This window comes from Protomyctophum bolini (genome assembly GCF_963924005.1).
Source record: "Protomyctophum bolini genome assembly, chromosome: 5".
NCBI classification, from domain to species: Eukaryota; Metazoa; Chordata; class Actinopteri; order Myctophiformes; family Myctophidae; genus Protomyctophum; species Protomyctophum bolini.
Genome location: NC_137866.1, coordinates 17,342,169 through 17,356,454, shown reverse-complemented (window position 1 = coordinate 17,356,454; position 14,286 = coordinate 17,342,169). Strand labels below are relative to the sequence as shown.

The window sequence follows — 14,286 nt, the reverse complement described above, 5'->3', positions numbered from 1 at the left end:
GCGACAACTACGGCTATCAATGAGAATACCAGGATGGCGAATCCTAGCCGGCCTAGCCTAGTCGGCCTGACTTTGTTCGGTTTTGACTTTGGACGTTGCAGGCCGCATGTTTTGCGGCCCGCTAAGGGCTAAGGGGCCGCATGTTTTGTCTAAGGGGCTGCATGTTTTGTCCGATTGACGATAATTCCGTTCGGGGGAGCGATCCTGGCGGTATGATGGCCTGGATTTATCAGGGTGAAATTCTCTGTCCTGGGAGGAGTTACTGCCGTGTCTACTTCTTGTCTTGTCCATGCAACTCGTGATCGCTCTGGTAGCTTTCCGACAATGGATCTCATGATGAAGTTCGCTCGATCCGTTCCACTAGGCATGGCCTCTAGTCGGTCCTGGAGGTTGCAGAGGAACTCAGCCAGTAGCCCGTAGTCGGCCAAGTCCAGTACTGGTAGCCAGTCTTGTGCCTGTTGGACAAGGAGGTCACTGGGATTGCCGTACTTCTCCTGGAGCTTCCTCATGGCTTCCGTATATGCCCAAATAGGGCTTATATGTGCGAGAGGGCCTCCCGAGCGGCACCGGAGGTATGCCGTGTGAGGAAGTTCATGTCTGTCACTGAGGCTTGGCCGCTGGGGTAGTTTTGGAGATCTTGCAGAAATTGAGGGAACAACAGATATTGACCGTCGAATGATCGGATTTCGACAGAACATTTGGCGCGAGCTAATTCAGCCGTCTTGCCTTCCCACCTTGCACGGCTAGTGCAATAAATTAAGGTTTCGTCCTTGGTGCAGGTCGGGGAATTTGCCTCGCGGTTGATCTCCTCACCGAGCCGTCGAATTCTTCCTTGCTGGTATACGTACATCCCTCGTGGAGGTGCGTGCGCTCCTTTCGAGGCGGCGTGTCCTCGTCTCAGAGCTTCGACCTCTCCCCTCAACGCCTCGTTCTCATTGAAGGCTGCGATTTTATATTTAAAGTTACAACACTTTAAAGCTGCATTGGATATTTGATTTTTTTCAAATAGCAGATCTGCTATTTTTGATAGATAGATAGATAGATAGATAGATAGATAGATAGATAGATAGATAGATAGATAGATAGATAGATAGATAGATAGATAGATAGATAGATAGAACACTGCAGCAGACCAGGAGGCAGGTTGATCTTACCCTAACATCTGAAACATTTTTAGAAAAAGACAAGACCCCCCCCCAAAAAAAAAAACAACAACTAAATAACAGCAACAGCAACCCACACCTACGAATATTATATTTAGTGACTTTACAGAAAAATGTCAAAAAAAGCATCCAAAGTAGCTTATAATAAGCAGACATGGCAACACTGTCCTGTCACTGAGGAGGACACGCCTACAGGTGTAGTGAGGATTTCTGTGTCCCTGTTGAAATGTGTTTCCCCTCCATTTCATTTGGTGGACTGAAGAGGGATCGAAGTTATGGATCGAACTAGCTCTGTTCCATAAGCAGGAAGGCTATGGAACAGAGCTAGGATCGAACGAACAGCTGTTCTGTTCCGGTCCGGGTTCCAGAGCTGATACGGATGCATGATTTATTGATTGATTGATTGATTGATTGATTGATTGATTGATTGATTGATTGATTGATTGATTGATTTTCATGTTATTTTAATTTTAATACATTCATTATATTATAGGATACCTCGTAATTCTACTACAGAGGTTGTTGACATCATAGACATATATATCTAGGGTTGACATAGCCTAATTTGTTGTTAGTTAAAATAACTTCCGGGGAAACTGATTCTGATGGAGACACAATATTTGACACAACACCACCACCGAGCACCAGCGCTATGCTGATTGGACCACACTGTTTCATGGAACTTCTCGCGACAGTTGGGGACGCCGTGACCGTAAACCAGATGAGGTCAAAGCTGCGCAGAGTTTGCGCAGCCATCGGTAGACTGTGGGACAACTGTAGATGCGTTATTTATGGCGCAGCGTTGACGTGCGTGAACAATTTGCGTCCATCAATGGAGGACATGGGAGCGTGAAGAATGGCTGATGAGAGAGAGCCGTGAGTAGAAATACATAAATATACCTTTATCTGTGTCTATATCTATATCTGTACATGTATAAATATATCCATACCTTCCATACACATCTATACATGTAGAAGAATGTCTGAGGAGAGACAGCAGTGAGTAGAAATACATACATATATCATATACCCATGTAATCATAATCTATAAATACAGTATATATAGGCTACCTACTAATATACCTACATGCATGTAGAAGAATGTCTGAGGAGAGAGCCCTGAGTGGAAAGTATAGAAGAAACACATACATAAGTAAATACATTATACACATGCATCATGTCAACGATCATCACAACAAGTCTCCACTAATTATTCCATGTACGGAATAGAGACCAGAGCTAATTCATGTGATTCTATTACCAGTCTAACAAGGAATGAATCATGTCTGCACGATAATACAAGCCCTGGCTGGAAATAGCTGGCTCACAACGCACGAAAATAGACTATACTGTCAATAAGCTCACAACGCCTTGTGAGCTTGTAGATAAATCTATAGGCTATTTGTAAAGTTATGTTATGGTGTGGGACACTTTAAAAAGTGTTTGTCATTTTATTGTCTACTTTTGTGTAGACAATAAGTTGCTTGATTCAGTATTTAGATATTTGATATAAATGTTCTCAGACACGCCCCCTTCCTATACAAAGTACAAACCCATTGTAACTTCAAACTCCATTTTAACCATGATGTATTCATAAAAAACACCCATTATTGGATCTATAGTGACTCATGCCCTCCTAATACGTAAGGATGCTTTTTTTTGTGAAAAAAGTAATCGAAATAAACATGTCCTCCTCACAGGGTTTGTATAGGAAGGGGGTTGTGTCTGATAAAATTAATATCAAATATCTAAATATTGAATCGAGCAACTTAAAAAACTGTCTGGGCCCTCTGGGGTGTTCACGAAAGCCTGAGTAGAAGATGTAGAAAGTGACCAGCATTTCTTAAATGGTTCTAAATGGGGAGCAATTAGGGGTTCAGAGTCTAGGAAGAGTTAGGAAGCACTAACTCTGGGGAAGCCCGGGATCGAACTGGGAACCTCACGGTTGTCACTCCCCCTGAGCCACTTTGTTATTAAACATGATTTCATTTATTCTCTTTTAGGGAGAAGAAAAGAAGGAGAATAGAAGAGGACCTGACTGGAAAGTTAGTTGTGTGTGTGTGTGTGTGTGTGTGTGTGTGTGTGTGTGTGTGTGTGTGTGTGTGTGTGTGTGTGTGTGTGTGTGTGTGTGTGTGTGTGTGTGTGTGTGTGTGTGTGTGTGTGTGTGTGTGTGTGTGTGTGTGTGTGTGTGTGTGTGTGTGTGTGTGTGTGTGTGTGTGTGTGTGTGTGTGTGTGTGTGTGTGTGTGTGTCGTGGAAATAGGTCAACAATAGTGGCCCCCACTGAGTGCCCCCCAACCAAATGACCGGAACTACTTAATATTCACCAAAACCAGTCCAGAACTCCCACCGTGGGACTCGGACAATCAATTAATAATATCTTTGCAACCACTATATTCATTAAAGTATTTATTTCCTTCAGCTTTAAGTCCAAAAATATGGCTACAGACTGTGACTGGGACAGTGTTTATGTACAGTAACACTAGTGTTATGTTATGTACAGTATGGCTACAGACTGTGACTGGGACGGCAGGTGGAATCATGTGAAGAAGTTCTTGGAGAGACCTGGGCCGTTCACCCACCCTGACTTTGAACCCAGTGCAGAGGTAACCCTTTGACCTCTGACCTTTCACCCATCCTGATTTGGATTTATATAATGATAAATATAATACCATCAGTCTGTACAGTTCTTATATGAATGTATTTTAATATATTTTTATTTTATATAATAATAATCATAATTCCATCAGTCTCTACAGTTCTTATTGGAGACGTGTAAAATCCTAGTGATTGGAGCAGGAGGACTGGGATGTGAACTGTTGAAGAACCTGGTAGGAAATTACACACACACACACACACACACACACACACACACACACACACACACACACACACACACACACTACATAAATAAACTAATGTTGTTTTGTTTCAGGCTCTCTCTGGGTTCCGTCTCATTCATGTGGTTGACATGGACACTATAGACCTGTCTAACCTCAACAGACAGTTTCTATTCAGGTAATAATAATGATAATAATAATAATTAACAATCAAGGTGTTTAGTCCTCAGCTCTTAATCCAGAACAGAAAGCAAGAATTGCACATGGTAATACATCAAATGCATAGAAATAGTCACCTAGGATCATAAGTAAACCATGAACCTGTGAGTCTACTCTAAGCAGTCACATTTCCCCAAATAATCCATAATAATCTGTAAATTGAAACAAAAACAATACAACAGTGTCATAGTTCATAGTTCACAGATCATACTCATAGGTCATAGTTCATGTTTTCAGACTCGGAGATGTAGGACGTCCCAAAGCAGACGTAGCAGCAGACTTCATCAACACTCGTATTCCTGGATGTCAAGTTGTTCCGTATCCTCTTCAACAGCCGTGCGTGCGTGACGTGTGTGTGTGTGTGTGTGTGTGTGTGTGTGCGTGTGCGTGCGGACCAAATGTCCCCAAGTATAGTAGTAGAAAATGAGAACTAGACGTGTGTTGTTCTTAATCACTTCATAACAGACACTTTAACAAGATACAAGACTTTGATGATTCTTTCTACAGACGTAAGTACTCTAGTCTACACACCATGTCAATGGTACTAATTTAACCATTGTAAACACTAGAACAGTGCCCGTTGCGGGGTGATCAGGTGTGATCAATTGGCTAATAAAGGGCAAGGTCGCGCATCATTGTGATGTCAGAATAACATTGTGATGTCAGAACATCATTGTGATGTCAGAACATCATTGTGATGTCAGAATAGGCCAGCCCCATATATGGAGAATTGGATCTGGATTTGGGCCCTGTCCGGAGCCTGGGTAGAGGCTTTTGTGCTGTTTCTGGACAACTGGCGATCTGACTTGACTTGGGTACTGCACTCCCTGTGGTGGTGTGGAACGCGTGTGTCAAATTTGAAGTCGGTGGGGTTATTATGTCTGTGTCCCTTTTATGCCCATATATATTATGGTTATTTATCAGGCATGCCCAAATATGGAGTATATGGCAGCAGATGTCAGAACACCATTGTGATGTCAGAACAGGCCAGCTCCATATATGGACATGTCCAGAGCCCTGCAGGGGGCCAGGGCAGGGGCCCTGTCCATGGCCCGGGCAGAGGCTTTTGTGCTTGTTCTGGACCACTGGTGATCCGACGGACTCGACACCGGGCACTGCACTCCCTGTGGTGGTGTGGAACGTGTGTGTAAAATTTGAAGTCGGTGGGGCGAACGGTTCTGGAGTTATGTGGATTACAGACGTACATACACACAGAGACGTGGTGCATTTATTGCGAACGCAGTGATTGCGAACGCACTGAGCACTTACTATGAGACCTAGCAGATCATGTCTGTCTGTCTGTGTGTCTGTCTGTCTGTGTGTCTGTCCCGCTATCCAAATATGGAGTGTGTTGCATCAGCAATCACTCAGCTCCATATATGGGCACAAAAGGGGCCAGGTCCACATATACAGTAACAGCGGGACAGACACACAGACAGACAGACAGACATGATCTGCAGGGTCTCAGCTGCGTTCGCTTCCCGCGTTTGCGCGTCTTACTGGTATACATATAGTATATAATGGTACTAATTGAACCATTGTAAACATGTGAATGGTACTGATTTAACCATTGTAAACATGCATGGTACTAATTGAACCATTGTTAACATGTGAATGGTACCATTATAAACGGGATTTTTGTGTGTCTCTGAATGTATTGATGAATTGAGGGCGGTGGGCCTTATTGTAAACAAGTGTAATGCCTTTATATTGTTGTGCTTGAGTTGTGCTTGAAATGTAATGTATTTCTGCAAACTGTTATTCAATCAAACTCTGCCGATGTGTTGCTGGTTTGGTATGGTGGACACCAGAGATGTCATGGAGTCTTGGATGAACTTTGTTCATTGTCACGCTAATGACAGGCTCTGGTGCCACATGTGCCGGGCCGGTTAATCGCTGCATTTACTGGTAAACATTGCCTCACCCAACTCTTGTTTCTGATGGTATAAACGGATTGTAACACCCAGTCCCATTCAGGTATGCAGTTAGGCGCAAGCTTGGCTCGGAGGAGGACGCCCCATGGCCTGCCATGCCATGCAATGTCCAAGGCACTTTGGATAATAACATCATATCCTGTGTTTGTAAAACTGATCTCTGCATCCTCTTACAGAATTCCACATCATTGTCTGTGGACTGGACTCCATCATTGCAAGACGCTGGATGAATGGAATGCTGGTATAGTTTGATCGATTGATTGATTAGTTTATGAGACTCAGGTCACATTCTCACCTAATACTTCGGTAGACTCGGATGTGTATGGGCGGAGAAATGGGATTCTTGCATATTTAATTGGCTACGGTTTGCCTTCACACTGTCATGATCCGCAGCAATTGGAAACGCAGCAGGGGGGACCTTTATCAATGTGTTCCATTCATAAACTAGCCTACACAGTGAAATGATAAATCTATGGTGATAAATTTATACTCATAACGTGCATATGTGTCGTGCCGTCTGGGACTGCCCCCCCCCCCTCTCTCTCGCTCTCTCACTATATAGCACGCAGCCACGCTGCCACGCACTGTTCTTTTGGGCATGGAGGCACAGCGCTGAGCGCACTGATATAACAGACAGCAGCGCAAAATGTTTACAAGTTTATCGAGATGAAAGTTCCTACTCCCCACTAGTCCCCACACAGTGACAGCACTCCATGTTTACGGCACGCACAGACAGACAGAATATTCTGTAGGCTATAATACTATTACACTGCACTGCAGTGTTTGTGTTTTCTTAAGCAATTGATTAATGTAGGCTACTCGTCCTCATTTCGATCAGGGCTTCAGTCTCTCTCCACTCTCCTCATTCGACCACGTCTATCCACGGTAACGGGACATCTTTGCGCCGCGTAAAATATGCCTTCTCCGTCTCCAACTGTGTTCAGCTCCTCACCCGCCACATTGTTTGCTTCATTTCCTTTATTTGCTGCGGATTGCATTCACACCTGCACCGAATCGTAGTCAAGCGCGATTGAAAGCGAAGCGAAACCCCCGTTTTTGCTCGGAGTAAAATGCGGTTCTTTGCTGCGCATTAGGATTCGAAAGAGCCTTCACACCTGCCAAACGAAGCACACTTTCTGAAAATGCGCAGCAGGATTCGTTTTAATCGCAGCAAAGCTCTGTGGTGAGAATGCGACCTCAAATGTAAACACACACACGCACGCTCACGCAAACACATGCACGCGCATGTTAATCATCTTTCTTTAGATCTGAGTTTTAGTGACAGTTTAAATATCTTCTTTCTACCAATCTCTGCTGAGTTTTAATGACATGGTTTAATTTATTTCTCCAGATTTCTCTGCTGAGTTTTGACGAGGGGGTTGTGGATCCCAGCTCCATCATCCCTATGATCGATGGAGGTACCGAGGGCTTCAAAGGAAACGCCCGAGTCATCCTGCCCGGCATGACGGCCTGCATCGACTGCACACTGGAGCTGTACCCCCCTCAGGTAGGCCTACATTTCTATAGCGCGAGTCTGCGAGGGAATGTTCAGAAGTGGAGCCGGATGAAGCAGTGGGTAAGCACCGTTTGGAGGTGTATTAAATATGTGTTGTGTTTCTGTCCACTAACGGGTAAACCTTCAGTGTGGAGTTGTAATCTCACTAATCTGTGTTCATTTTTGTACACTAACAGATAAACTTTCCCATGTGCACCATCGCGTCGATGCCCAGGCTCCCTGAACACTGTGTGGAATACGCCAGAATGCTGCAGTGGCCTAAAGAGAAGCCCTTTGGAGGTACAGTATGATGATTTATACTGCAGTGGCCTAAAGAGAAGCCCTTTGGAGGTACAGTATGATGATGATATACTGCAGTGGCCTAAAGAGAAGCCCTTTGGTGGTACAGTATGATGATTTATACTGCAGTGGTCTAAAGAGAAGCCCTTTAGACCAGGGGTCAGCAACCCAAGATGTTGAAAGAGCCATTTTCGACCAAAAATAAATTCAAAATCTATCTGGAGCCGCAACATTTTTTACACATTATAATGCAGCTTGCCAAGCTTTATTATCTCCCAGGTTGCAACGAAATTAGCAGCAGTGGTGGAGTTTGAAGTCCACGAATGTTAAATCCTCTGTTTTCGTCGGCTATCTTTCTTTTTCTCCCTGTAGAAGCCGTAGTAGCGTAGCAGGCAGCAGCCTCACACAGCCACCGGTTTGTTTATAATAGACACCTGGCTGGCGCGGCGCTGATTGTTTTGCATGCTACTGTATGACGCAAATTCTAGTTGACATATGTGTTGAAACTTAATATTTATTCTACACATTTTTTCGTGTTTGTCACGTTTGGCCTACAGAAACCATAAATTAAAAATAAAAATGGGAAAAAATAACATTATACATTTTCATCGATTTCTTGGGAATGCTACAGGAGCCACTAGGGGTGTGCTCTAGAGCCGCTTGCAGACCCCTGCTTTAGACGTACAATATGATTATCTTATACATAACATAGTACTATAATGTTGTACCATTTTACCATGTAAAATATTGACGGCTATAATAATGTCTCTTCTCTCTATAATCAAACTAATCATAGTAATTGTATCCTAAAAAAATATGCTGTGATTGGCTGAGCAGCACACAACAGGTGTGCCACAGGGGACACCCGTTATATATAAATGGCAGATAGAGGGGGAGAGAAAGAGAAGGGGAGGGAAGGGGGAGAGAGAGAGAGAGAGAGAGAGAGAGAGAGAGGGAGTGGGGCGGAGAGACGTAGGGATTGGGTATGTCATATCCCTGAACGGACTAGTAACTAATAATTGTTATAGTCTCCTAGACCAGTGGTTCCCAAAGTGGGGTCTGGGGACTCCCAGGGGTCATTTAGGGCTAAATGATAGTTTGGAACCAAATGGACCCTTATGGGTCTGTAACTCTGAGAATGTACAAATGGAACCAAATTTACCTGTTACGGTCCATTTGGTTCCATTTGTACACTCTCAGAGTTAAATTAACATTCATTTTACAATATAATTTGGGGGTCCCAGAGATAGAAATGCCATTAAATGGGGGTCCATAGACTAATGCATGTCGAACTGTTGCAATTCTTGAACAATTGCAAGGTGTGGTTGCTGCAATCTCCTAGACGTGGCTTTCGATGGAGACAGACGGTAGGACAGACAGTGGGTTAAGGACAGACAGTAATGTTGTGTCTATGTCTCCTAGACGTGGCTCTCGATGGAGACAGACGGTAGGACAGACAGTGGGTTAAGGACAGATAGTAATGTTGTCTCTGTCTCCTAGACGTAGCCCTAGATGGAGACAGTCCAGAACACATCCAGTGGGTTTTCCAGAAGGCCGTGGAGAGATCTGCTCAGTTCAACATCACTGGAGTGACCTACAGACTTACACAAGGTAGAGCTGATCCAAAGGAAAATAAAATAAATGTATACTGTATATATATTCAAAGCTTCGTTCGATGGCACGGAATTTAAAAAGGATATATGTTTTTTATTTTAAATAATCTTTCCCAGTTTATTTTTATTTATTTTTGAGGGGCCCCACACGTCTCAATATTAGCCATTGACAATGAAAGGATAAATTAGGTAAAATGTCCGCCAAATATGACGTACATTTAACCAACCAATCACATAAAATCAGTTGTTCATGAAATAATGTATTATGTATAAGCGCCCCTCACTTCACAGGTGTGATTTTTTGAATCAAAATAGCTGATCTACAAGCACACAACGCATTGCAGCATGACATGACAGCTTGTAGATCGGCTACCATTCAAAGCCATGTGCTTGAGCTCCATGATTCATGTATCACAGACTCATTATTTAATCCCCAAACTGTACAAAACACCAAAAACACAAAACAGTGAAAACACACTCCAACATCAGGTGTGTTACTGTAGGCCTGTGTCCTCAACTTCGTTACAATAGGATTTGGGTGCAAAATTGGCAAAGTTGCTCTTATTTATTTTATTTTTTTAAAATAAAATTCCATTTTGTTTTGTTCATATTTTAGTCATCTGAAAATAGCTGATCTGTAAAATTAACACAAGTGAAAATCATCCCTGTAATTAATTAATTAATTATTAATTAATGAATGAATGTGCATTCTTGTGTACCAGGGGTGGTGAAACGCATCATCCCTGCGGTGGCATCAACCAATGCAGTGATTGCTGGTAGGAAACTAAATTCTAAATCACTGATTATATTCCTTCTATTCTATTCCATTCCATTCTATATTACTCTATTCTTACAGCCTGCATTCTATTGTATTTCATTCAACTTTATGAACTTGTCTTCATAGCTGCCTGTGCCACTGAAGTTTTTAAAATTGCATCAAGGTAAGTTAAATAAAAACAAACAAAAGCTCTCCTCAAGTGATCTTTTGTTCAGAAACATGTCTACTAGTGGCATCGATGAGGAATCTAATATAAATGGCAGGCTTTCTATTCCTGGAAAGTTAGCATGCTATAATGGAAGCCATTGTTTTTACATGAATTAAAATAAATACAAATAAAAAAGAAAAAAAATAATCTGCTTAACGATGATGTCACTGGTGGGCGAGTTTCTGAAGTGTCCACAGCCCTCTTATGGGAGAGAATAAAATGGTACCATTTTATCATAACTGTTTTTAGTGCATATATTAATAGTGTTTTTATAAAAAATTTCAGTGCATATATTCCTCTAAATAATTACCTGGTGTTTAACGATGTGGATGGACTCTACACGTTCACCTTCGAAGCGGAGAGGAAGGTTTGTGGCACAAATTAAATATTTTACTTTTATAATGGTGTTTGCACACTTTTAGCTCTGCATTATTATTATTGCACTGTTAACTTCAGTCATAACTTGTTCTGTGCTTTATCATAATTGTGTTTGATTGACAGGAGAACTGCTCAGCCTGCAGTCAGGTGCCACAAAATCTCCAGTTTTCACCTTCTGCCAAATTACAGGAAGTTCTAGAGTATCTGACTGAAAACTCCTCTCTGTGAGTAATCCGTTACTTAAACCCATTCAGATTCTACTAATAGGCCAGTCAATCTATGCTGAAAAGGGGCGTGACCCAAAATTAATTGCAATAGTAATCGTTCAAGGTTTTTTATGATCCTTAGGGTATCCAAATAACATATTAAAAATTGATGGATTGAATTTTTTTGGATTTGAAAGTTGTGGTAGGTACCATTAAAAACCTTTAAGGCAAAATGTCTAATTTTAATTATGCTTTAAGTAGCATGTGGGGTTTCAAACTAGGGGGTATTCATTATTCTGAATCCATTCCAAGCATTAGTTTTGCACAAAAAACACTCCTTCGGCTAAATTAGGCCATAGCCACTTGCCCAAATGTGATGACCTCATGATGATTGTGACCTCTGGCTATGGCACGGCTATGGCACTTTTCTCCAAACTTGCCACAGAATATTGCAGCACACTATAGGACGGTCGGTATAGCTGCAATCGTGTCGTACTTTTGTGCATGCCACACACGCCGTAACTTAAATTGTGGCTTTGTACAAACATACGGGCGGACACAGATATTTCACCTGTTGTTTATTGGCAACACGCCGCGTACGTGCGTGATAGTTCATTTGGGACAGACCGCCTACCCAACTTCTAGACCAATCAGTGAACGGCGTGATAGCCCAGAGTGAAAGGGAAGATGTCGGTCAGTAAATACAGGGAGATGTGTCAGGGCGAGTGGTGAGTTGAGTAAAACTGGAGTATGAATGAGCCTTTAGTGTACACGTTCGATTTTTGCCAGTTCGCTATCTGCGCAGCTGTCCGCAACTACACTCAACTGAACTCAGTTCGCTTTGCAGGTTGCAGAGCCAGTCAAGAACGGATATTGGAACGGTCTTTGTGCATGCGTGCGTGCAAATTAGCAGATAGAGTAGGTGGTCTGTCTCTACACCAAAGCAGATCACGGAGCAGTAAATAGACTAGAGCCAAAAAAACACTTGTTTTTCATTGGTTTTAATATTGTTTTAAAATGGTTCTAATATAGTTTTAAGTGGTTTTAATATTGTTTTTCAGACAAATGAAATCTCCAGCCATCACCACAACCCTGGAAGGGAAGAATAAGACACTGTATTTACAGGTAAAATAGTAAAAATACATTCATATGTGCAGATAACTGGCTGAATGTTATTCATGTTGTACTGTGCTAACTGGCTAGATGCTTTTCAAGTTTCTCTTTGACATTCATAACATTACATCAGAACATTAATTAATTCAGTCAGTTCAACATGAATGTTTCATTACAGTTGAATATAAATATTATAGTCATTTAAATGTTACAATTTCATAGCGGTTGAATATACATTACACGTTTTCATTGCAGTCGATTAAATCTATTGAAGAAAGAACCAGGCCCAACTTGTGCAAAACTCTGAAAGGTAATAATAAATAAATGAAAACGATCTGCTTTATTTTTTATGTTCTTATGTGTTCATTATGATGATGTGATTGATTGATATGAATCTGATGTTTGATATGAATCTGATAACAATGATAATCATTTATGAATATGGTTGCAGAGCTGATCATAGTTTTTGAACAGTTACATTATTAATGTCTTTATTCATATTTGATCATAATTTATGAATATGATTGATTTAATTTCAGAGCTGGGTCTCTCGGACGGACAAGAACTGGCTGTAGCAGACGTCACCACACCTCAGACTGTTCTGTTCAAACTCAACTTCACCCCCTGAATTATTATTATTATTATTATTATTATTATTATTATTACAACAACAAATGTACATTTGTATGCAAACTGATACTTTGGTTCAAACCATGAAACCCACACATTGCTTTCACAATAGTTTTTTTTTTTTTAATTAACTATTTTAATTAAATTGTTAATTTACGTATCGAAAAAAGCAGATCTACAAGCCACAACAGTCATACGCAGAAAGTAAGGATATATGAGGTCATATTTATGTCAAATATAGCAGATCTAGTACAAGCTTGTGAGTTTTAGCTTGTAGATCCGCTATATTTGATAAAAAAGTGGTTCAGTTTGTTCAACATTTGCAGGATATTATTGGTGTTCATAATGTAATATCATTGCTGTTTATAATGTAATAGAGAGATAGAATCATTCATGTTTATAATACAATCATTAAAGTCCTGTTCTCTAACAGAATGTGTTGCAACTAGTGGCGTTGCTCTGTTCCTCTCAGAAGTAAGGATAAAGGGGGCACGTTGGCGCCTGTCGTATCACATCTAGAAGGTCCTGGGTTCGATTCCCCCTGGGGAAGCTGTGGGTGCTGGGGGCGTGTTATCTCCTCCACGTCATCAGTGCCCATACCCTAGGTGTGGTTGGCAAAAGGACCTTTCTGGTGTTCCATGTTCACCCCGTATATACCCTAGGGTAGGTAGTACTAGTAGGTACCCTCACAAAAAACATGCAGTAATCTTGGTCTCTAAACCGCCTCGCCCTGTCGAGCCAGGGCGCCTGATGGAGGGGAAAGGAACTGGTTGTTGGAATATGCTTCTTCCACACGCTACGTCCAACCGGTGGAAACTCCCTCCTGTCAGGTGAAAAAGCAGTCCAGGTTGTCAGAGGGATAGCAGCGCCCAGGATTACATTAGCTAATTTGACACTGGCTGAAAGAAAAAAGTGTTACAAAAATAAGTAAGCCAGTAGGGATAAGAATGTGTTGTTTGGGTCACATCAAATTATACTCAAACGAGTGAAGCCCAGACCTCACCTCACACTGGGAATTATTAAAGCTCCATGGTGACAGAGAGAGAGGACAATGTGCGCGTCTTAATGAAAACTTCATTATGACTGGCTATAATTACGCTGTCTTTAATGGGACACGCTCATTGTGCTTTTAAAATAATTGAGGTGCTGTTTTATAACCAATCTAATCCATAGTCAAATCTGTGTCTACCTCTGATCTGTTTTGCTGTTGTTGCTCTTATCTATGCTGCTGCATTGTCTGAAGGAAGCCTGCCAAACAAAAATAAATTTGACTCTTTATGTGCCTGTACACAAGATATTAACAATAAAGTACAACCGTGAACCTTGCTAGCTAATTCATGATGTCTGGGTGGTTGATCCAGACAAAACTGAATAACGGCTAGGTTTTAAGTCTAGGATATAGTGTGTGTTC

General features: G+C 41.7%; 1 protein-coding gene across 1 annotated transcript; it reads left to right on the top strand.

The window, feature by feature from the left end:
• The first annotated feature begins 1,945 nt into the window (after positions 1-1,945).
• Positions 1,946-13,084, top strand: LOC308315914 (NEDD8-activating enzyme E1 catalytic subunit). Its single transcript, XM_080764183.1, has 18 exons — positions 1,946-2,039; positions 3,167-3,208; positions 3,665-3,767; positions 3,912-3,992; positions 4,097-4,179; positions 4,458-4,538; positions 4,686-4,729; positions 6,331-6,395; positions 7,506-7,661; positions 7,847-7,949; positions 9,450-9,560; positions 10,285-10,338; positions 10,467-10,503; positions 10,834-10,915; positions 11,050-11,150; positions 12,194-12,257; positions 12,501-12,555; positions 12,785-13,084. Exons 1-18 carry the CDS (start codon positions 2,020-2,022, stop codon positions 12,871-12,873), a joined length of 1,371 nt encoding a protein of 456 aa, XP_080620309.1. The 5' UTR covers positions 1,946-2,019; the 3' UTR covers positions 12,874-13,084.
• The last annotated feature ends 1,202 nt before the right edge of the window (positions 13,085-14,286 follow it).

Bases quoted from the DNA above. Each gene is read 5' to 3' on its own strand.
- LOC308315914 (XM_080764183.1), top strand. From the start codon at position 2,020: ATGGCTGATGAGAGAGAGCC. The intron at 10,916-11,049 runs GTTTGTGGCACA...TTTGATTGACAG, and splicing joins CCTTCGAAGCGGAGAGGAAG to GAGAACTGCTCAGCCTGCAG. The intron at 11,151-12,193 runs GTGAGTAATCCG...ATTGTTTTTCAG, and splicing joins CTGACTGAAAACTCCTCTCT to ACAAATGAAATCTCCAGCCA.